The sequence below is a fragment of the Emydura macquarii genome, unplaced genomic scaffold (genome assembly GCF_026122565.2).
Source record: "Emydura macquarii macquarii isolate MOO-44397 ecotype Brisbane River unplaced genomic scaffold, CSIRO-AGI_Emac_v2 contig_1644, whole genome shotgun sequence".
NCBI classification, from domain to species: Eukaryota; Metazoa; Chordata; order Testudines; family Chelidae; genus Emydura; species Emydura macquarii.
The window spans coordinates 18,095,514-18,118,113 of NW_027131781.1; the positions used below are offsets into that span (position 1 = coordinate 18,095,514).

Here is a 22,600-nt window from a genome sequence, read left to right on the forward strand (position 1 = left end):
ACCGTGCGGGGCTCCTGGGGGTGAAGGCAGCGAGGAGGGGGCCCCTTCCCCGAAACTTCTGCCTCCCCGCCCCGCACGATACCGGGATTTGGGATTTGACTCCAGCCTTGGTTTGAACTGAAGGGGGAGGCAGGGGCAGCTCTTGGCTGCGAGGGGGAGTCAGTCAGTCGGGTTCTTCCCGCCGCCATTGCTGGACACCCCGAGTAGGATATTGGTGCCCCCCCGTGGCCCTGGCTCCGAGCGAAGAAGGGTGTAAGGGGGTCGGAGTTGTTCACAGCGTGGCCGGTCTGCGGGGATATTTTCTCACGGTTCACGAGGAAGGAAAAGTCGTTGAAACAGACACTCAAGAATTCCGATGCGAAGCATGAAAACGGGACCAACCAACCCATCATTGCAGGATTTCTTACAAGACTAGCGTAGGGCTGCTGAAAGCTGAGTATTTGTCTGCGGTATTTAGCATATTGAGCTGGTTAAATACATACATGTACTTGTTTGGTGTCACAAATGGAGGCTGAGGAAAAATAACATATCAAAAGGTTTTTGAAAAAAATGAATAAAATCAAATCCCTCAGATACATTTTACATTCCTACAGTATCATTTACTGGACTGTTCTGATGGGAACCACCGGACAGCTATGCTGTCTCCATTTCCTGCTCCACCCTCAAATGTAACCCAGGGGCTAGGCCAGGATGGGACTAGTGATCAGTTTGCTTGCTGGAAAAATGCTGGATTGGACCTCCCCGCTGCTGGAGCCAGACAGCCTGGTGTTACTATTTGAGTCCAAGGGTTGCGCCCGCATACCACTAAAGGCCCCTCCCCCAGCCTAGGGGGAAGAGCCACCAGATCCAGGACTCAACTGATTGCAGGGGGCAACAAATGAGAAAACAGGAAGGGGCGTGAGGGCCAAAGGGTCAAACGGAGGGAACCAGAAGGGGACACCGAGCAGAGAGCACCAGACAGCATCCACTGCTCCTGGAAGGTGTAAAGGGAGCTGGTGTACGCCGCCCAGAGGAACTCTGCCCGGATGTGTGAGTGCACAAGGGAACGGAAGTAGGCCCCACAGTCGCAGGGCGTCCCCCCAGCCAACCTCCTCTCCCTGGTGTTATAGATGGCGAGTTTGGCCAGGGCCAGGAGGAAGTTGACGAGGAGGTCCCGCGACTTTGTGGGGCCACGGACAGGGTGTGCGTAAATGAACAGGTGTGGGGAAAAGTGCAGCCAGAACCTCAGCAGGAGGTTCTGGAGGAGCTGGAAGAGGGGCTGCAGCCTGGCGCACTCCAGATAAGCGTATGCCAGGGTCTCCCTCGTGCCGCAAAAGGGGCAGGTGTCAAGGCAGGGGGTGAACCACACCAGGTACACGTCCGTGCTCTCGTCTCCATGGAGGAGCCGCCAACTGATGTCCCTGGCGGGCCGTGGGGTCAAGGTGGAGTACAGACTGGCCCAATGGGGGTCCTCTCCCTGTACAGGTGGCAACAGGTCCCACCATTTGGTGTCAGGGAGGGACACAAAGGCGAGGAAATGGAAGGTGTGGAGCACGAGCGTGTAAAGATAGGCCCTCGGCGCGGTTTGAAAGAGGACCGCTGCAGGTTGTGCAGCCGGCTTGGTGCGTGGGGAGGGAGTGGCTGGGGGGTCTCGCGAGGCCGGGGCCTGATGGAGAGCGCCGGAGGGCTAGGCCTGAGGGGGGTGGGAGTGCCCTCTCGCAGGACCTACTTGAGGGAAGCCTGAGCAGCAGGGGGCAAGGCTGCCTTCACCTCCTGGAGTACTGGTGGTTTTTTTCGTTTGTTTGTTTTTGGGTTTTTTTTATTTAAGCTTGTTTTATTTAATTTCATAATCATAAACTTAACTCTGCAGTCCAGCTAGACTTGTGAAGGTAGGGGAAAATGAAACCCAATAGAAATGCAGCAGTAAATCAGGAACACAAGGATTACAGGGGGCTAAGTCACACCAAGGTATGTTAACCCCAGCTATAGAAGGAATGGTTGGTTAAACCAGAAAGGAATTTTATGAGAGCTGCCCACAGTCAGTAATGGTGATCTTCTTGGTTGACTTGCCATCTCTTGATCCACAAGAAGACATTGCCTCCACCACTTTCATCCCATCTTTGACATGGCCAAAGACAACATGCTTCCCATCCAACCACTCAGTCTTCTCAGTGCAGATGAAGAACTGGGACCCATTTGTGTTGGGGCCAGCATTTGCCATAGACAAGATGCCAGGACCTATGTGCTTCAGGAGGAAGTTCTCATGTTAACAGACTGGAATGCTTTCCTGTGAGCATTTTATGCAATTTTCACTCAAAGAAAGCAGCACTACAAAGGCTCCACCAAGGGCCAGCTGCCTCATATGCTGCTCCATTTCAGTGACTCACAGCTGACACTGAATGGAACAGCACAGCCCAACTACACTATTTTCGGTGTAGACTTAGTGAGGAAGTAAAGGATGAGCTAGACCAGGTTGAGACCCAGACCCAGACCCACTTGGATGCATTCATTGACCTCTCTCTCCACATTGACAACCAGTTGCATGAATGAAAGGAAGAGAGGAGGGGCACCCTGCCACTGCTTTGCCCACACTGAAAACCACAGGGCCCAACCAAGAAATGGTCTGATCTGAGTTGCTAACACTTGTCCCTAGAAGAAAATGAATAGTGATGGCACAATAACCTCTAGTTTTTATTGCAGAGCACCAGGACATGCCCTTGCCATGAGCCTTGAACCAAAGATGGCTCAGATGAGCATTATTCTCTTTTCTGTTTGATTTTATCATCACCTATCTCCTGGGGACCAGGAATGGGAAAGCCAATGCCTTATCCTGAAAGAGGGAATACTACCAAGAGAGCGAGGAGCCTAACCAAGAACCACCCTGTCTCCTAAAACCTCACAACTTCCTTAGTGCCGCAATCATCTGAAATCTTGAGTTAATCTATTCCACTTTGCAGGGCAGTCCATCAGCCCAGGAGATAATAGTACAGCCTGAGCAAATGAAAGCCAGAACCAAAATACTATGCTCCATACAGGATGGCATCACCTACCTTCATGGGTGCACATATGTTCCACCAGGGTGCCCCTGGTTAGAAGTGTTCCATCTCTGCCATGACACTTCATTTTGGACACCTTAAGACTTTCCACACAGTTTCCTGTCTCTTCTGGTGGCCCCCATATGCAAGGTGAAATCTGGAACTACATTGATTCTTGTGACCAGTGCTGCCCAAAGGCAGTGATCCTGAGCAGAGTCAGCCGGCGTGAGAAGTGGTTCTGGAAACATGCCCGGGGGTGGGGGAGGCATAGCAGGAGAAGGACAGAGCCTCACTCCCCCACTGGCAAGCTGAGCCTAGCAAGCCCTGCAAGTGCAGCTCAGTGCTTGCAGAAATCTGGAGGGGGGGGTACATGACCTCACAAGCACCCCATGCGTCGCTTCTGCCCAGACAAATGGGCAGACGGAGAGGATGCACCAAGTGTCAGAGCAATACCTAAAGTGCTTTGTCACCTACCATCAAGACAACTGGTTTTCCCTCCTTCCTTATGCTGAGTGCTCATATAACCATGGTTACCATGCCTCTACAGGGCAGAGCCTTTTCTTTGCCAATTAAGGGTTCCACCCTCACTTCCAGTTGGCCTTGCCAGCAACCTCCCTGAGCCCAGTAGTTGCTGACTGGATTCAGTGAATTCATCATATCCAGGAAGAGCTTAAAGACCAAATCAAAGATGCAAAAAGGAACTACAAGTGGTACGCAGACTGTCAGTGCCAGCAAGGCCCAGATCTTATGGTAGGTCAAAAGGTCTGGCTTGCAGCAAAACACCTCTGTATAAACAAGCCATTCCGCAAGCTAGACCACGAGTTGCTCGGGCCCTTCCAGATTTGCCAGTAAATCAACCCTGTCATCTTCAACTTGCAGCTCCCTTGATCTCTTACGGTACATACTGTTTCCCAGGTATCCTTCCTGAATGTTTACATAGAGGACCCTTTTCCTAATCTGTCCATCTGCCCCCGCTAGTCAAGGTCCAAGGGAATGAGAAATATATAGACCACTCTAAACTGCAGAAGGAGAGACTGTGCTACCTAATTGATTGGGAAGGCTATGATCCCAAGGAATGTTCCTGGGAGCCTACTGCCTTTGTCCATGCCCTTGACCTGTTTGAAAGGTTTCATCAAGATCAGCTGGATAAACTGGCCCAGCACCCACCCAGAAGAAGGGCACCCCTGAAGAAGGGGGTGATGTAAAGATCCAGGGATCAGAACAGAGGTCTGCAGAGCCTGGGACAGCTGATGTTCCCACAGGGCCTCTGGGAGGCCATGCAGAGCCACAGGAAAGGAGCACTATGGAGAGTAGGAGCAACAGGAACTACTAGCCAAGAGACAAGAATGACAGTACCTGTGACTTTCTGATTGGCCAAGCACCCTATTTAACCCTGGAGAGTTCCCCAGAAAATTGTCTTGGCAACCACACAGATTTTGGACCTGCTGTGACTCCAGATACCCTCTGATTCCAACCTAACTCTTGCCTCCTGCCTGGTAGTACTTCAGATTTCCAGTCTCTACCTTCACCCTGATGCTGACCCTGCTTCCTGACCGGTCTACCTCTGATCTCCAGTCTCTGACCCAAGCCTGACTTTGACCCTACCACTCTTGCTTGTTGTGATTCCACCAACCCCAGCTCACCTACTACTGTCCCAGGCATGTGGCTCTCAGCCCAGATGTGACGGCTCTGCCAGATTGCCTATGCCCTGGTCCCTTATAGGCACTAATAGTAGAGTTTTTAACTGCCCTAGACTTGGAAAATGTCAGTGGGTTGATTTCAGTGGGACTACTTGGTAATCTGGAAACCTGATATTTTTCCTCACTTCTAAGAAAAAATTATCATACTAATAAGACTATACTACTTTTACAAAGTACATTGCAGTCTAATTTATGAATAAACTAAAAAGTGGTGGTTAATATTTCACAATAGTCAAAAAAACATGAAAAACTACATTTTTGTGATGCTGTGTCCTTTCTTATATTCCACATTTGTTCTAGTATTTATTAATTCTCAAAATCTGGTAACACTCAGTGGGGTCTTATTTACTAGTGCTAATGAGCATCTACTGTATACATCTTGGTGTTTGCTTTAATTATTTACTAAGAACAGTACCTTAAATTTCATCTTAATTTTATAAGGTATTTTTGTAAGAGTAATTCATATTTGTATATTGATAGAAAATGCAAGGGCCTCCTCGTACTTTTGAAGAATTCTTACAGTCTCAGAAATTGGTAAGTAGAAATGCTTATTATTTTAACTGTGTCGTGGTGGGAGGGGAGCGGGGAACATTCAAGAACAATGCCTTGACCAAAAGCCAACTCAATTTAAATATTGAAAACCAAGTTTGAACATGGATTATATTTCCTAGGCCCTTCGGCAGTGGAAACTAAGAGTTTTGTAGAAATGGCAAACCTTCCAGAGAACAGCACTTCTGTGCTTTACCTGCATTTTTTTCATAGATAGGCCATGGAAGAAGTTTTGTGTCTGCTGTAGCAGCAATTAGTGTTTTATTGTGGAAGCTATGCTTAAGAGCACACACTGACTCATAGCTTCTTTGAAATAGATGACCCGGCCACAACTTTATTACCATAACAAGGCTATAAACCCTAAAACAAAATGTTCTGGCAACTGAGATTAAGGGAGAATGATTGGTTTTGCTTATTCTAGCCATTCCACTTGTCTTGCAGTGATAAGTTTGTTGGGGAGATCTTCCTGATCTCCCTGTAAATTCTAAAACTGTATACTACCAAACCATTCTGTATTAAGCATCACTGGTAATCATCCATTCTCGTTTGAAGATAGAGAACACTACCACAAACTTATATCCATTCATCACAGGGGATAATTAGGTTGATATCTAGGTGAAACCTTGTATAGGTTGAGTTAAAACACCATTTCAGATTGATAGGTGTGAATGCATCCTTCAATTAACATAATTGTAAGGCAAAAACAACGAGAGTCCTGTAGCACTTTAAAGACTAACAAATTTAATTTCTGCAGGCATAAGCTTTTGTGGGCTGCAACCCACTTCGTCAGATGCAAGAAACAGAAATCAGATAGGGGGTATATATATACATCCAAGGGTAAGGAACAACAATGGGGAGAGTAGGTGTTAGCAAAGTCCATTCAGTTAGAGTAGATGAGGCCTATTCACAACCGTTGATTAGAAGGTGAGAATGTATAAACAGTGACAATTACTTCTTGTAATGAGATAACCATTCCAAGTCCCTATTCAGACCCAGTTTGATTGTGTCAAGTTTGCCTATGAGTTCCAGCTCAGCAGTTTCACGCTGAAGTCTGTTTTTGAAGTTTTTTTGTAGAAGTATGACAACTTTCAAGTCAGCTACAGAGTGCCCTGGGAGATGGAAGTGCTCTCCAACTGGTTTATGGATGTTACCATTTTTTATGTCTGATTTGTATCCATTTATTCTTTTGCGTAGTGACAGTCAGGTTTGGCCAATGTACATGGCAGAGGGGCATTGCTGGCACCTGATGGCATATATTACATTAGTAGATGTGCAGGTGAATGAGCTTCTTATGGTGTGGCTGATGTGGTTAGGACCTGTGATGGTGTCACTAGAGTCGATGTGCGGGCAGAGCTGGCAATGGGGTTTGTTGCAGGGATAGGTTCCTGGTTAGTGTTCTTGTTGTATGGTGTACAGTTGCTGGTGAGCATTTGCTTCAGGTTGGGGGGCTGTCTGTAAGGAAGGATAGGTTTGCCTCCCACAGCTTGAGTGAGTGAGGGATCATCTGCTAGGATAGGTTGTAGATCCATAATGATGTGTTGGAGAGGTTTTAGCTGGAAGCTGTAGGTGATGGCCAGTGGTGTTCTGTTGTTTTCTTTGCTGGGTCTGTCCTGTAGTAGGTGACTTCTGGGTACCCGTCTGGCTCTGTCAATTTGTTTCTTCACCTCTCCAGGTGGGTATTGTAGTTTTGAGAATGTTTTATGGAGATCTGGTAGGTGTTTGTCTCTGTCTGAGGAACCAGTTGTATCTTAGGGCTTGGCTGTAGACAATGGATTGTGTAATGTGTCCAGGGTGGAAGTTGGAGGAATGAAGATATGTATTGGGGTCAGTTTTGTTTTCAGTATAGGGTGGTATTAATGTGACCATCCTTTATTTGTATTGTAGTGTCCAGGAAGTGGATTTCTTGTGTGAACTGGTCCAGGCTGAGGTTGATGGTGGGGTGGAAATTATTGAAATCCTGGTGGAATTCTTCGAGGGACTCTTTCCTGTGGGTCCAGATGATGAAAATGTCACCAGTGTAGCGTAGGTAAAGGAGTGGTGCTTGGGGATGAGTTTTGAGGAAGCGGTGTTCTAGGTCAGCCATAAAAATGTTGGCATACTGTGGGACCATGCAGGTGCCCATAGCTGTGCCACTGACTTGAAGGTATAGATTGCCTCCAAATCTGAAGTAGTTGTGGGTCAGGACAAAGTCACAAAGTTCAGCTACCAGGTGTGAAATATCATCATCAGGGAAAATGTTCCTGATGGCTTGTAGTCCGTCTTTGTGTGGAATGTTGGTGTAGAGAGCATCTACATCCATAGTGGTTAGGATGGTGTTTTCTGGGAGATCACCGATGGATTGTAGTTTTCTCAGGAAGTCAGTGGTATCACGAAGATAGCTAGGAGTGCTGATGGCATAGGGTCTGAGGAGAGAGTCCACATAGCCTGACAGTTCTGCAGTGAGAGTGCCAATGCCTGAGATGATGGGGCGTCCAGGATTCCCAAGTTTGTGGATCTTGGGCAGCAGATAGAATAACCCTGGTCAGGGCTCAGAGGGTGTGTCTGTATAGATTTGTTCCTGTGTTTCTTTAGGGAGTTTCTTAAGTAGATGTTGTAGTTTCTTTTGGTATTCCTCAGTGGGATCGGATGGTAATGGCTTGTAGAATGTGTGTTGGAGAGTTGTCTGGCAGCCTCCTTCCTGTTCGTAATTCGACCTATTCATGATGACTACAGCACCTCCTTTGTCTGCCTCTTTGATTATAATGTCAGAGTTGTTACTGAGGCTGTAGATGGCGTTGCGTTCTGCATGGCTGAGGTTATGGGGCAAGCGATGTTGCTTGTCTACAATCTCAGCTTGTGTATGTCGGCGGAAACACTCTGTAAAAGTCTAGTCTGTTATTTCGACCGTCAGGAGGAGTCCATGCAGAATTCTTCTGCTTGTAGCATTGGTAGGAAGGTATCTGTGGGTTAGTGTGTTGTTCAGTGGTATGGTGGAAATATTCCTTGAGTTGGAGATGGCAAAAGTAGGATTCCAGGTCACCGCAGAATTGTATCATGTGTGTGGGGGTGGTGGGGCAGAAAGAGAATCCCTGAGATAAGACAGACTCTTCTGCTGGGTTAAGTGTATAGCTGGATAGATTTACAATATTGTTGGATGAGTCAACGGTATCACAGTTGTGGTCTCTTGTGGCATGTAGGAGTTTAGATAGTTTAGAGTCCTTTTTCCTCTGTAGAGAAGCAAAGTGAGTGTTGTAAATGGCCTGTCTTGTTTTTGTAAAGATCAACCACTTGGAATTTCTGTGGAAGTTTGGCCTTTCATGAGATTATCCAGCGTTGAGAGTTCTTTCGTGATCTTGCTGTACAGAATGTTGATCAGAATGTTGATTCCGTCGTTTTTTTGAGAGTGTGTGACACAATCTCTCACCATAGTCTGTATAATATGTCTATCGTAAGGGATTGTAAGGGTAGATCCACACAGAAGAGAAAAGGAGTATGTGAACCTACCCAGGAGCTTTTGCTGAGTATCATTTTGGTGTGGAGTGGCGGCGGGAGAACAGACAAAGAACAGGAAAAGTGTGTGACAGAGACAGCTTGAAGGAGCTGGTGAAAGCATACTGGTTGATCCTGGAAGAAATCTGGGGCAAGGCTTTTGCGTCAGGAGTTTAGGGTAAAAAGTATGCTAATAGAGCTGTGAGCAAAATAAGCTGTTGTTTGCTATTTGATTGCTTCTGCATTCAGAGAGACGGAACTTCATACTTTCTATGTAAATCTACAAAACTGCATCAAAGAAATACTTGACTATCACCACCTTCTCCTCCTAATCATGACAATCCCAAATTTTTGGCTAACCACTCAGGTCAAAGAAGTAACACTATTAACAGACTAGAACACTTCCACTGTTTACTGTGGGGCTGAACAGTGCCCAATCCTGGTACAGCTAGCACTTAGGCCCTGCTCCAGCAAAGTACTTAATCCCATGGGTAATTTTAAATATTTCAATGGGATTACATAATTGCTTAAAATTAATCACCAGTTTTAAGGCCTTTGTTGTATTGGGGACCGTAGTCTCTGCCTCTAATTCTAGGGACATGCACCACAGATGGAAGATATTATCATACTTTCTGAGAACATAAATTGCGGAGGAATTTGTCTCCTTAGAAACATGATAACTCTTCTTATGCATGATGTCTCCTTTTCAAACTAAAAAATCCTTCTTCCAACATGAATATGTTTTGCCCTTCTCTTGCCCATTTCTATTTTTTGCTGACAGATTTAACCAAATGTGAGTGCACTATTCAACATAAGAAGAAATTACAGTCCTTTAAACAAAGCTGTCAAAATTAGAGGTTATTAAAATGAATAAGAAAAGTGTGTTTGTACTGGATCTGCAGTGCTTTGTAAAAATATCAATGTCACACGATTGCTCCTTAATTTTATCTTAACATTTTTGATCATGCTTATAAGTAATTATTTTAACATGTAATTATTGCAGGATGATTGGCCAAGATTTCCCTTTCTAGATGAAGATCGTCCTTTGGTGGACAAATTAAAAGATGACTATTCATTTGATGCTATTTCTAAGTTTCTGCATGAAAATGCTCCACTACAAATCAAACTTGTCTCAGATTTGGAGAAGAGAATAAATGAGTGCACAACTGAACTGAAGGAACATGCTGAAAAAATATTTTCTTGTCAACAAAGACCAACAGAGGAAGATGATCATTGTGTTTCAATAGATCAAAGTAAGGGGCAATTATTTTAGTTATTACTGCTGGGAACGATGGTTGAAAGGCGAATGAAGTAATTTAATCTGTTTCCAAATGTCTAAATTCTGGCATAACCCTTGTGACTATGTGTCAGTTTCTGGAAATAACAGAGAGTGTAGTATCTAGTATGGGGAAGTTGGGGGAGGGAGGCAGTGTGTATATATAGACAGAGAATTGGATAAGCATCTAGTGAAATAAAGTAGAATGAAACTTAAACAGTAGAAAATGATCATCCAGTACTCAGTAGGGCTAGATTGTGTTTTTACACATAGCCTTGGGTCAGAGATGGTGCATAAGGTGTAACCTCAGGAGTAGTCCTGGGAAACATGTGTGCATAAGCTGTATCACTGTAGGAGTAGCCCTGGGACTCACTGAGAGAGCCACAATTCCTTTCTTGCTTCCTATATTTACAATAAATTTTAATAACCCTAAAACGGTTCAGCTACATTGTCTGATGCACTGGGAATATGGAGCCAGGCTCTGCCAGTTACCTGTTTTCCCTGTTCACTTTCTTCAAGGGGAAGGGAGTAAATGGATAGTTAAATTCACCTACACAAAATATATATGCACCCTTTTGGTTCAATCAGTGACGCTCAGATAAATGAAAACAAAAAATACCCTTTGGTTGAGAGTGGATGAAAGGAAGTTGTCCTTAGTCACTAGAGTTGATTAGAATGTCAGCTTTATATTTCATCTGAAAGACACTTTCAGCAATACAGTGCACTATCATTCCATGCTGGGCCACTGGTTCAATAGTGAGTTACGGCGAAAGCCACTTCTTGAATCTTCAGCACCATGTCCTGTATCACCTTGGTTTTCCAAGTCGTTTAGCAGATTACATCAGCTGAGAATCTTGTCCAATATTTATCTACCTTTTTTATATTTATTTTATGAAATTTTGTTTTTTGAAAATATTAGTAAACTGATTTCAGTATTGTTTGCTGCATTATGTATATATTGGGCTCTCCTGGGAATGTGGTCCTGATATTGTAGATACAGTAAGATTGTCAACTTATTAACTGAATTCGTGAGCTGAAATCTAATTAGTTCTACATGGTTTCTTCACTCCAATGGCAGAACATTCAATTCCATATACATAAATGTTTATTTTTATTATTTTTCTGATGAGCATTCTCTGAATATTATAGTATTTTCTAAGATCTAGCCACATAATTTATATATAATTCATCCTGATTTTTCCAAGTCTGGGCATTCTCACTATATCCTACTGGATGACCTGACCAAGTGGGTTACAGCCTACGAAAGCTTATGCCTGCAGAAATTAAATTTGTTAGTCTTTAAAGTGCTACAGGATTCTCATTGTTTTTGCTGTATACAGACTAACATGGCTACCCCTCTGGAACTTTTCAATAAAATTATGGAAAAACTCTTGAAAGAAAGCCACTTTTAAGTAAGTGGCAAGCTGAGTTGAGCAAGTCACTGAATCCCTACAGTTAATCCCAAATCAGCAGAGTATTTGAGCATGTGCTTAACTGATGTGTTCTGCTAAATCAGAGACATTGTTCTGAAAAGCACTGTTTGATGCAAAAGTAATACATAGGTAATTACAAATTATATCAAAGCAGATATTCAATAATTCCAAAGCTGCAACTAATGATACTTTTTGAAAGTGATATTTTTTCTGAATATACATAGTAGTTGAGTTTTTGTGCCCTGCAAGATGAGCAAGGAAAACTACATGGGTACGAAGTATGAAGTGAAGTTTTACATGGTAAGAATTCGGTAGAAGTTCAGTGTATGACAATTGATGATGAGGCATTAAAAATGAATGTCCCAGGTTTCTTTCCCCATTACCCCACAAGTTAAGCATGGGGCTGCGTATTAGGGCTTGTCTACACAGTGGGGTACTGTGTTCTATGGGGTGGTGATTTCTAAATCACACTAACATGCTGTGTATTAAGTGGTGCATGTAGACCTTGCTAGTGTGCTTTAAAAGAGCACTAGGGAAACTTTAGTGTGCACCAGCAGGGTCTGTATGGACCAATTAATGCACAGCATGTTAGTGCACTTTAGAAATCACAGCCCTGTAGAGTGCATTACCCCATCATGTAGACGAGCCTTTAATCTCTCTGTGTCTGTCCTCTATTTGTAAAATTGGATTAATACTTTCATTCATCATGTTGGTATTGAGTCAAAAATCACTGTTTTGTTAAGTACTCATATAAATGCACAACTGTGCAAACTCCACCAAATGTCAGAAACTTAAAAGAAAGGTATTCCTGTTAAGTCCTAGGAGTGTACTGGCATCTTTATTCCATCTCATAAAGAACAAATAGATGCAAATGGATAATTTTTTTTAATTTATAAAATGAATATGGCTGGAGGCGTTAAACATGGGCAATGACCCTTCACAGTGGTTTGCTCATAGTGTAGTAAGCTATTATATTTTGTTCAGTTAAGGTGTAACCCTTTCCTTCCAATTGTAAATGCATGTGTGCAGTGTCATTTTTATAATAAAAAAGGAGAAAGCTTAGGCCCTGATCCTGCAAAAACTTATGCATATGCTTAACTTTACACATATGAGTAAAGTGCATACAAACGTCTTTGCAAGAATGAGACCTCAGTCTGTCACATCCTCCACAAATGTAGTTCTTAAAGAGAAGATGAGACATACAGTAAGGAATTGTGAGTCTTATTGAGCCTACCATTCATCTCAAAGATGAATCAGTAGGACTACACACTGCATAAAGTTAAGCACATAATTTGCATATTTGGAACCTTAGTTTGATCAAGATCTTGAATTTGTCCCGAAACTAAAAAAGACAGAGGTGACTATTTTGTTTCTAAATCTTACTCTTTTCTTTTTTAAGCCACCAATACTGAACTTATTGATTTAGAAGAAATTTCAACTCAAACAGGCAAGATGAGGAAAGCAAAGGTATACTATTTATTTTATAAAGATTTTTTTTTTCATTCTCTTACAGGTTTAGACAGTGAAGACCAAATTTTTGAAGGGGCCTCTATCTTGCATCTAAGGCTGAGATTGTGGCCCGCCTTACATGCTCACATGGATAAAACTACTCAAAAACATGATCCTTCTTTATATAGTCAGACAATATTTTGTAGTGTAGATAAGACCTAAGGCCTTTGAGTGTCACAGGCCATGTTTTTCAATTTGAAGTCATATTTGGGTTATTTTAAGTTCTGTCTTGTAATATGTTATCAGCTGAAAATGTTTTCCTTTGTCTGAGTTGTTTAATTCATGGTATGAAGATGTTTAATTCATGGTATGAAGAGCATTTAACATTAGTTTTGAATGGTTTGTTTAAAACATTTTTCAGATTGGTAAATACACCACTGAGGAATCAAGTAGAAAAAATGTCAAGGTAAGTTTGCTAAACATATTATGAAGTAGGTTACAGTATTATATTAAACCAATATATTGTGTCAACAGTGTGTAAATCAGTGGCTGTTTAGGGAAAGAAAGGAATACAGAATCAGGCCCCAATATATATATATATTAAATATTCAAGATTATTTTTATTAATTATATAAATATAGATACACTGCATAATGGAAAATCCAAATATGGTGTCAACATGTTGATTAATTGATTTAATTGACCTGTCATGTATAAACATTTTGGGCCTTATTTTTGGGTCTTTCTGAGCTATGCTTAATGAAGGACCTGAGGGGGGAGCACAGGTGGCTGTGTGTCAGTTTTGTATTCTCCTGATCCCTGTGGCTACACAGGGCTTCCCATAGGTAGTGGGTAGCTAGGCCTAGAAGGGGCTCAGCCTCCCCTCAATCTATCTCTGCCAGGAAGAGCCTGTTCACTACTGGTATGATGGAGGGTTTAACTGGGAGCTAACGGGGTGAGCCATAGGCCCCTACGCCTGCTCATGGATATGCGACTGCTGAATTCCCCTGCCAAGAATATTTTCACTAGCCACCTATGGGACTCTTCTGCTCCTGCCAAAAGTTAAAGGATCCTTTAACCAAAACTGGCTGGTAAGAGCACACAAGAGGCCACTAGGACAGCCATGGATTCTGATTCCTCCATTTGTGGCATCAATGTGATTACTCACATTAGTAAACTTAGTTATAAGTGTCAGTGTTATGGAACTAAGCACTAAAATATTAACTGAGCAAATTTCATGGAGACAATATGAAAAATAATGGATGTAAACTTCTACCACAAAACACTAATGTATTTGTAACTGAGCTAATTACATTAAGAAAAAGTATTACTGATATATGTAAAAATAGCAAATCAGGTTCTGTGTTCTGAGACTCCGCTAAAGTTAAGGGCAAAAATCTGCCTACCTGAGTCGCATGAGTAATTTTATTGACATCACTAGGTCAGAACCCACTTATCTTACAAGAGTAGAATTAATTAATGTCTGCATAGAGCTTTGAACACATAAAGTGCTATGTAAATGCTAAGCATTCTTATTATTTTGATTTTGATTTCTGTACTCTGAAATACAAATTGACCTACTTCCTGGCTTGAAAAAAAAAACATACAGCATGTTCAAAGTATACAAGGCTGATATCAGGCAGAAGGGAATTGTTAGTGTCCCAGCAGTGGCCATGGACATAGCTATCTGCTATGCATTTACCACACAAGTAACAGTGACTCTGCAATGTCTGCCTTCAACAAGGAAATGAAGACAGGGGATGGGAAACAGCAAAATATGATCTCAAATTGAACTTCTCACTTAAATATAAAAACAAGCAAAACACCTTGACTGAGGCTTTGTGGGGGAAAGTAATTTTTGAGACAGAACCACACGGAGGTAAAACATTTATTAATGATCCAAGATGCAACTTCTTGCTGTACCTTGACTGATAACTGAACCTCTCACTGAAGTGCCTTCAATTTCAGTTTAGGAAAAAATATGTTATGGATACATTTGAAGTGATATGTTCTCAGCGAACAAGAGAAACTACAAAGAGTGTAATAATTGTTAGTAATTAAACATTTTTTTCTTTCAGAATTATAGATATCCAGGTTTCAAGTTAAACCAGCTTACAGAACTACCAAGACACTTGGAAGCTGCAAAACTTTGGGACTTGATTATAAAAACTCACAACTTCAAAGTATGTAATCTTTATTCCAGTTTGCTAAATAGAAACTGCTAACATAAAATATTGCCAAAACTTTGGCACATTAACCTTATGTGGTTTATATCTAAAATAAGCATATATTTTAAAATGTTCATATTCCATTTTTTCTTTAGGTTTTTTAACTCCTGAGAGATGCCAGACTGAGAAATCTAGACAGTGAAGTCCATTATTTATCCACACAACAGGCTCACCTCAGGCAGCAGTGATGAAAGTTTCCCCTCACAGCCTTGTCCTTGTGTCTCAAACCTGATCTATTATTATATTGGGGGGAAAAAACTACACTAAAATAACATTAAAGTTGCAAAGTCAAACACTCCGAAATTAGGAAGCCCCAGATCTTCAAAGGTATTTAGGTGCCTAACTCCCATTGAAATCAACCTTAATACCTTTAGGGACGTGGGCCAAAATGCCAGATTAGGGTTGCCTATATAACCTTAATTCAGTCTCCTTCTGCATATGCATTATAATATGATTTTTAATTACATTATCGTGCTATTTTTGCACAGAATCCATGTCTCATTCAGTGTACAGAATGAACAGTGCTCAGGGAATGAATCAGGCCTGTGTATAGTGTATGAGGCTATTGTCTATAGGACTTCTGCTGTGAGGATCCATGGGCCTGGAATCCAGGTCTGTAGGCTCTTGGTTGGCTGCCTTGTCCACACAGCCAAACTACAGCTCTAGTGAAGCAGGAAACAGCAACCTGTGAGCCCTACAGGTTCAAGCTCCACTGGATGTCTTACCCATGGAGGTCCTGACTGGCGGAACCTACTGCGTTCCCTGATTGCCTGAGGGAAAACATCTGGAGGCTGTCTGTGCAACTAGGTGTATCTCCAGCTTGCTACTGCAAACAGACACTGCTGCACATTCATGAAACGTTGCCTCTCTGCTGGTTTCTGCCCCAGATCTGCTCCTGATATTTAGCCTTGATTTTGGTTCCTGGTTCCTTGCTCTGCTATTAAAACATTGCCCTGCATCTGTTCTACTAACTGTACTTCAGCTGACTCACTAGGCTCTGATGCAATGCAACTCATTGACCTTGACTCCAACCTGATCCTATGGTGTGACACTAATATGGACTGTTGGCCTTGACCCTCTAGACTGAACTCAAACCATGTCCCCTCTAACCGGGATCCTGACACCTGGCTGGCTCGAGTAAGAGGGAAGTGAGAGTGATCACATTGCGAAACACCACTCAAGCTACACAGAGTGATTGGATTATCAGAGTGATTCTTTTAGAAGCTAAGGAGTTGTTGTAATTCAAGCTCCTGCATCCCCAATGCATTAGTAATTCAGCAGCAGTCAAGCTTTAACACATACAGATCCACATTCCCCTATAGGCTATCAAGCTCAGGTTTAAAGCACCACTTTAATTTGAGCTAGAGGCTTGTGTTTGTGTTCAGGAATCAGATTAGGGAAACTTGAGTTACACTCCGAGCTAATAGTTCAGTGAAGACAAAAGTTTCTTCAAAAGATTGTGCACATGGATTCTATCCTTGGTGCACATGCACCCTATTTATACAAAGGGGATTCTTTTGGTCAGCAGTGCCCAATAGGACTGTGCCTGTTAGATGTCCTCTCACCCTCCCACTCAAGGACATAAAAGGCAGAGTGGTCCCTCCTATCTCTCACTTCCTCCTTCCTACCTCCTGTGGCAACAAGAAGGAGCCCCTCCAGTGTCCATCTGCTTCTCTGTGCTAGCATTAGTGTTAGTTATTATTGTTAATTAGTTAGCTAGTCTTTTTGCCAGTTGGCATCAAAAATTTTTCTTGAGATATTTAGTTCATAGGCTAGTCTCTTACCACCCCTCCGCCTCCCCCCAAGAGGAGTTCCAACAATCTGGAAGAAACAAAATTCCCAGGGGTCAAAATCTGTCCTTCATGTGAGGCTTCAGTGCCACTTACCAGCAGGCTCTCCAGGTGTCTCTTTCGTTTGGGAAAGGGTCAACAAACTTAGAGAATTAGTAGATATGGTCCAAGGGAACAAAATCTAAGAGAAAAGTTCAGGACAGCTGGCAGTTTCTCAAAGAGCCAATGCAAACTATCCCAGTGCAGAGGAAAGATAGGAAGAAACAAATATAACTGTATGCAGAGCTCTTTAATTACCTGAAAATCAAAACGGAATCTTACAAAAAGTGGAAACAAAGAAAAATTGCTAAGGATAAATACAAAAGAAGAGCACAAGCATGTAGGGACAAAATTGGAGAGGCACAAAATGAGTTACAAATAGCAAGGGATATAAAAGGCATCTATAAATGCCTTAGAAGTAAGATGAAGGAAAGTGTAAGTCCATTACTTAACAGGGAAGGAGAGATATTAACAGATGAGACAAAGGCTTAAGTGTTTAAGAATACCTAGGCCATCACTGATAGATGTTTGTCTTAGGGTGACCAGATACCAAGTGTGAAAAATCGAGACGGGATGGGGGATAATAGGCACCTATTTAAGAAAACCCCCCGAATATCGGGACTGTATAAAATCGGGACATTTGGTCATCCTAGTCTAATATGTTCCTTATAACCTCCAGTTACAAGAACTATACAACCTCCCTTGATAATCTTTTCCAGTACTTAACTATCCTTACAGTTAGCTGTTTTCCCCTGTTATCTAACCTAAATCTACCATAAACTGTAATTGGGGTTGCAGAGCTTTAGGTCAACAGTCATTCTCTGAACAGCTGGCAGTAACTTTTACAAAAAGAAATTATGGTGTTGTATATCTTGAGGGATTGAACATTATTTCTAAAATTTAAGATTTCCCTACCAGCCTTAAACAAGATGTTTAAAATATACACATTTTTTACTTTAAAAAAAAATACTTATGCATGCATAGATTTGGCACAAAATGCTGTCAGAGGCCTGCTATATAGACCAAAAAATGACTTGGGTAGCTCAAAAGCCATAACTTTAGTTCCTACCCCAATGCCCAAAAGTCTTTTTTTATCATAATGACACTACTTTGCTTTCAGCAAATGACAGGAAATTAATAGCTGCAATAGTAAATAAACCTGACACTCAGTCAAAAGTCATGAATTCCAGAAAAATGCAGTACATGAATTACATGTTTACAATCCCTCTGTTATCAAATAGTAACAGATTTAACAACTACTTCAAAAATATAATTTGAGAAATACAATTTGTGTAATGTAATACGCAACACCTCTTTAACAGCTTCATTTGAAAAAAATCATTTTAGAAGACTGCAATTGCACTCAATGTAAGCATGTTGAAAAATTACCTCTGTGTGAGTTTAAAAGTCTTTTTATGGCATTCATTGTAATATTTTGTGATTAGTTTGTGCCTTGGCCTCTTAAGCTACTATCCAGGACAGTCCTAAATCTCACTAATACTTCTGCACAGGGACGAGGCACAGTTCATAATTTATGCTTTTTACCTGATGCAGCGGGGAATCTGCTTTATTGATTTGGCTAACTGTACTCTCTTACTCTGAGGTATTGTTTTTAAATGGCTATTGTGTTTAACTCATTTTTAGGATTTAAATGTAAAGAACACTACCTAAGACCTCACAAATTTTGTGTACCTCAGTTTTTGAGTGCCAAATTTGAGACACTTAGGTTCTGAGTTTCAGATATGCTGAACATCTCTGACTCCAGTCAAAGCCAATGCAAGATGCAGATGCTTGGCACTTAAGAAAATCCAGCTCTTGGTGTATCCACTTAAATAGCCCATGTTGTACCCAACACAGTGGAGTTTTGAAAGAAATTGCTTCTCTTTAATTTAAAGCTAACCATTTTCCTCAAGAGGTTTTTCCAAGTCTTTGCTGAAGCTAAGAAATGTTTCTGCTATCTGCTGGCTTTTGTTATGAAGTGCACCACTTGCACTGTTAACTTTTTGCATCTCTACAATCCGGATAAATAAATTAAACAAAAAGTTTGTTTCAACAGGGAGAAGTTTTTAAAGTTTGGAAAAAGTTGTTTCTCTCAGAAGCATCTATTGCTGTTTTACAGGATTCTTTTTGGTGGTGGTTTCTTCAAAAGTTTAAGGTATAAACAAATAAAAAAAGTTATTCTTGCATCTCTTCTAATCAAATATACAAAATGCAGATTTCTTGTTTACAAAATCAACAGGAGCAGAAGTAGGCCCAGAATGACACATCTAACTTTAACCTGATCTTAGAGGGCATAAATTTTGCAAAGAGCCATTTGAGATAGTAGGTTTATATCACTGAATATTTAAAATAAAAATTTAACCCGAATTGACTGTTTAGTTTAGCTATGCTTACTTTGTTTAATGATGCTAAGATTTATGCAAGATTTTGTTTTGAAATACTTATATTTAAGAACATAAAGCAAAAATGTCACCACTTTTGTTACCTGAAAATATCAATATGTGCATAAGTGAGGAAAGAAGGCAAAATATTCATCCTCTACAGTACAGTGCTTGTGACCTATAGCTTTAACTCTATACAGAAGTTCAGTCCAACATTTAAGGTGGTGCATAATAGGGATGGACTTAACAAATGCTTCAAATTAAGTATGTGTTTAAGTGCTGTGCCAAATCAGGAGCTTTTGCAATAAATTTAGAAAACTGTTAATTTAAGGGAGGGACTAATACAGTAAAATGTAAAATTACTTCAGGAACATGGATTATAGTGTTGTTCCTCATATGGGCAGATAAATGCTACAAGAAATTGCTAAGGCCCCAGTTCAACAAGGTATTTAAGCACATGTCTAACTTTAAACATGTGAGCCATCACATTATCTTTAATGGGATTACTTGCATGTATAATACCGACAGCCGCTGGTAGTCGGAGGGTGGGATTAAACCTGGCATCTCTGATTTTAGTATATGGGCCTCTACAGCCCATGGCCCTTAGCAAAGGCAGTAGCAGACTCATCAATCTCTAGCTGGGCTAGCTGCCACTAGAGGGGGACAAAGTGCTATGCTAAGCAGACATGGGTTAAGTCAGGGATGGGCAAACTTTTTGGCCTGAGGGCCACATCAGGGTATAGAAATTGTATGGTGGGCCATTAATGCTCCGGGAGTGGCTCCAGTTAAGGCGCCTCTGGGTCCACGTGGTGGGAGAAGGGTGGGGGGAAGGGGCACAGCCAGGAGGGGGAGTGGCTGCCGCACTCTGGCCAGGGCACTGCTGGGCCCACATGGTGGGAGAGGGGCGGGGGAAGATGTGGGACTGAGAGGGGGAGCAGCTGCCGCTGCGCCGCACAGCTTGTTCCGCAACCTTTCCGTGGACTACCTGAATGGAGCTCGCGGATTACTGGTTGAGCTGGAGGGCCTGATGAAAAGCTCAGATGGGCCATATGCAACCCGCGAGGCTCAGTTTGTTCACCGCTGGGTTAAATACTTTCCCTAATTGAGGAAGCACGTCCCAACCTTTAGTGACTTCCCAGTTGATATCCCGGGTTAGCCCCCGCTTGTAATGCCAACAGACCCCAGTGGGCAGATTTGAACTTGGCACTCTGACTTAGTGTATGAGCCTCTACTACATGAGCTAAAAGGCATATGATCCTTAGCTAAGGCAGTAGCCGACTCATCAATCTCTAGATGGGCTAGGTGCCACTAGAGGGGAAACAAAGCACCACACCAAACAGGCATGGGTTACACATGCATAAGTAACCTACTGAGTCAGGGTTGCGAACGTCATCATGTTAATTCATAACTATTTCTGATTTTATGTTGATTTTTCCTTTTAAGCCTAATCAAGAAGATCAAGATCACTTGTTCGACAGAATTGCAGACAGTTTCGTGTCACTTTTCCTATGTGTCCCCAGTGATACTAAAGATGCTTTTTTTCAGGTAATGGTCCAGTGACATATGAGTTGCAGTGATTAGTTATGAGAGTTTGGGAAGTTTTTAAGGCTCTTCTTCCCTCTTCTACATGGTTTGGAAAAATGGTGTGTAAGAGGGGAAAGCTCCCCCAGTCACATAGCCACAAATATTCCCTTGCTTAAACAATACATGTTTTGGGAGAGCTGTGTAGGGGATTCCTGGCTGAACAAAAGGAGGTAAAAGTTAGGGAGCAGCAGCTGCATAGGGAAAATTTTCAAAAGCATCAGAGGTCAAAGGATCAGACTTTTAAATGGATTTAGGCATCTAAACAGGTAGATATGTGCCTAAATTCACCATGTCGGCACTGCTGACATTTTCAAGCTACAGCTCACGTGCCACCTAATCCCCCTTGCCGCCTGCCTGCTTCGATACCTTCAGCACCTACATTTCCCCTGGTAAGCATTTTCAAAGCAATCTAAGCGCTGCTGTCACTCAACAGCTAACAAGCTTTAGAGCAGTAGCTGAAGCCAAAGCCCTGAAGTGGGATTTTTCAAGTAGGTGAGAGAATGCCTAGCTCAACTGCAGAGCTTTATCCTGTAGGCATGCTCTCAGCACGCTTGTTACCTGTCAGACCCTCCTGCAGGAAGTCTGGATGCAGGCTACTTATAGATGGGGGGCAGTGTGTGTGGGGATGGGACACAATACAGTACCTGCACAAAAGATAGCAAAGGCACAGGAACATATAGAACCAGCATGAGAGAGGTGTCTAGAATGAGCAGGAGAAAGACAGCATTTTGGTAGCTAGGGCATGGCTACCTAAACAGCTGATCTGGCATAGATGCCTAACTACAGGAGAGAGTTTCCATGGCTGAGATCCTGAGCAAACAGAGGCACCTCTCTCTGTCCTGTCAGCAAGGTGTGTGAGGTCAGCTGCTTAGATGCCTAAACTCTATCCTCTTCCTGTCCTTTCCTCTTCATTTCACTACTGGCTAGCTTAGTCCTCCACTCAGCTTGCTGGTCTCTGAAAGTGCCTTTCTTAGGTGCCCAACTCTCCCTATGTATTGTATGGGGACCCATGGAGCGTAGGAATTAGGCTCTGGGTTGCAATGCCTAAGTCCCCTTTGTGAATCTAGCCTTCAGGTGTTTACAAAAATTTTACCTTGCGTAAATCCTACCAAAAAGCACAATACAAATTTCTACTAAATCACATGTAAATTAATGCTGAGCACATAACTATCAATTTCTTCTTGAGCTAAAGGTCATCTACTGGACCTTACAAGAGAGGTTGCACCCTTCCTTAGGATTAGTGGGGCAATTAAAACTAAACTGTCAATTTACTAATATTAGTTAAGATTTTGAGATCCTCAGATGACACACTATATACTCATATTCTCCTCCTCATATAGGAGTTATATGGATTATTTCATTAATTTGTGAGGTTCTCAGATACTGTGATGGTGAACGAAAGAACATCCAATAAACTAGGATGTATCCTTGATTTTCCTGCCAATAGTTCTGACTCTGAGAGGCTGTGGCATTTGGAACTCACTCCAGTTTGGGGCTGCATTTAAGCTATTGCTAGGCTAGTTCCTTACAATTTATTCTGTATATTTTATAAACAATTTACCCTAGCTAGACTTTTCCTAATGGTGTCTCTATTTGGGAGCCTGTAGCCATATAGTGGTACAATCAACCAGGAGAAAATAGTCATCAGGCCTAAGAAGGCCAAGTGCAAGTCCAAGAGGTTTTGTTCTG

At 42.2% G+C, this 22,600-nt stretch overlaps 1 protein-coding gene across 5 annotated transcripts in view; it reads left to right on the forward strand.

Annotated features, from left to right (window-relative positions):
• Window positions 1-22,600, forward strand: part of FAM227B (family with sequence similarity 227 member B) — a 61,158-nt gene that overhangs the window by 120 nt on the left and 38,438 nt on the right. For 2 of the 5 annotated variants that reach the window (XM_067555781.1, XM_067555783.1), the window contains exons 1-7: window positions 5,132-5,248; window positions 9,735-9,984; window positions 12,840-12,907; window positions 13,311-13,355; window positions 14,968-15,072; window positions 19,003-19,101; window positions 20,771-20,872. In XM_067555781.1, the coding sequence (XP_067411882.1) occupies window positions 5,198-5,248; window positions 9,735-9,984; window positions 12,840-12,907; window positions 13,311-13,355; window positions 14,968-15,072; window positions 19,003-19,101; window positions 20,771-20,872 (720 nt within the window). In that variant the 5' untranslated portion in view covers window positions 5,132-5,197. Of the gene's footprint in view, window positions 1-929; window positions 1,030-5,131; window positions 5,249-9,734; window positions 9,985-12,839; window positions 12,908-13,310; window positions 13,356-14,967; window positions 15,073-19,002; window positions 19,102-20,770; window positions 20,873-22,600 lie in introns of those variants that run through there. The other 3 variants (XM_067555779.1, XM_067555780.1, XM_067555782.1) reach the window with 3 other exon arrangements.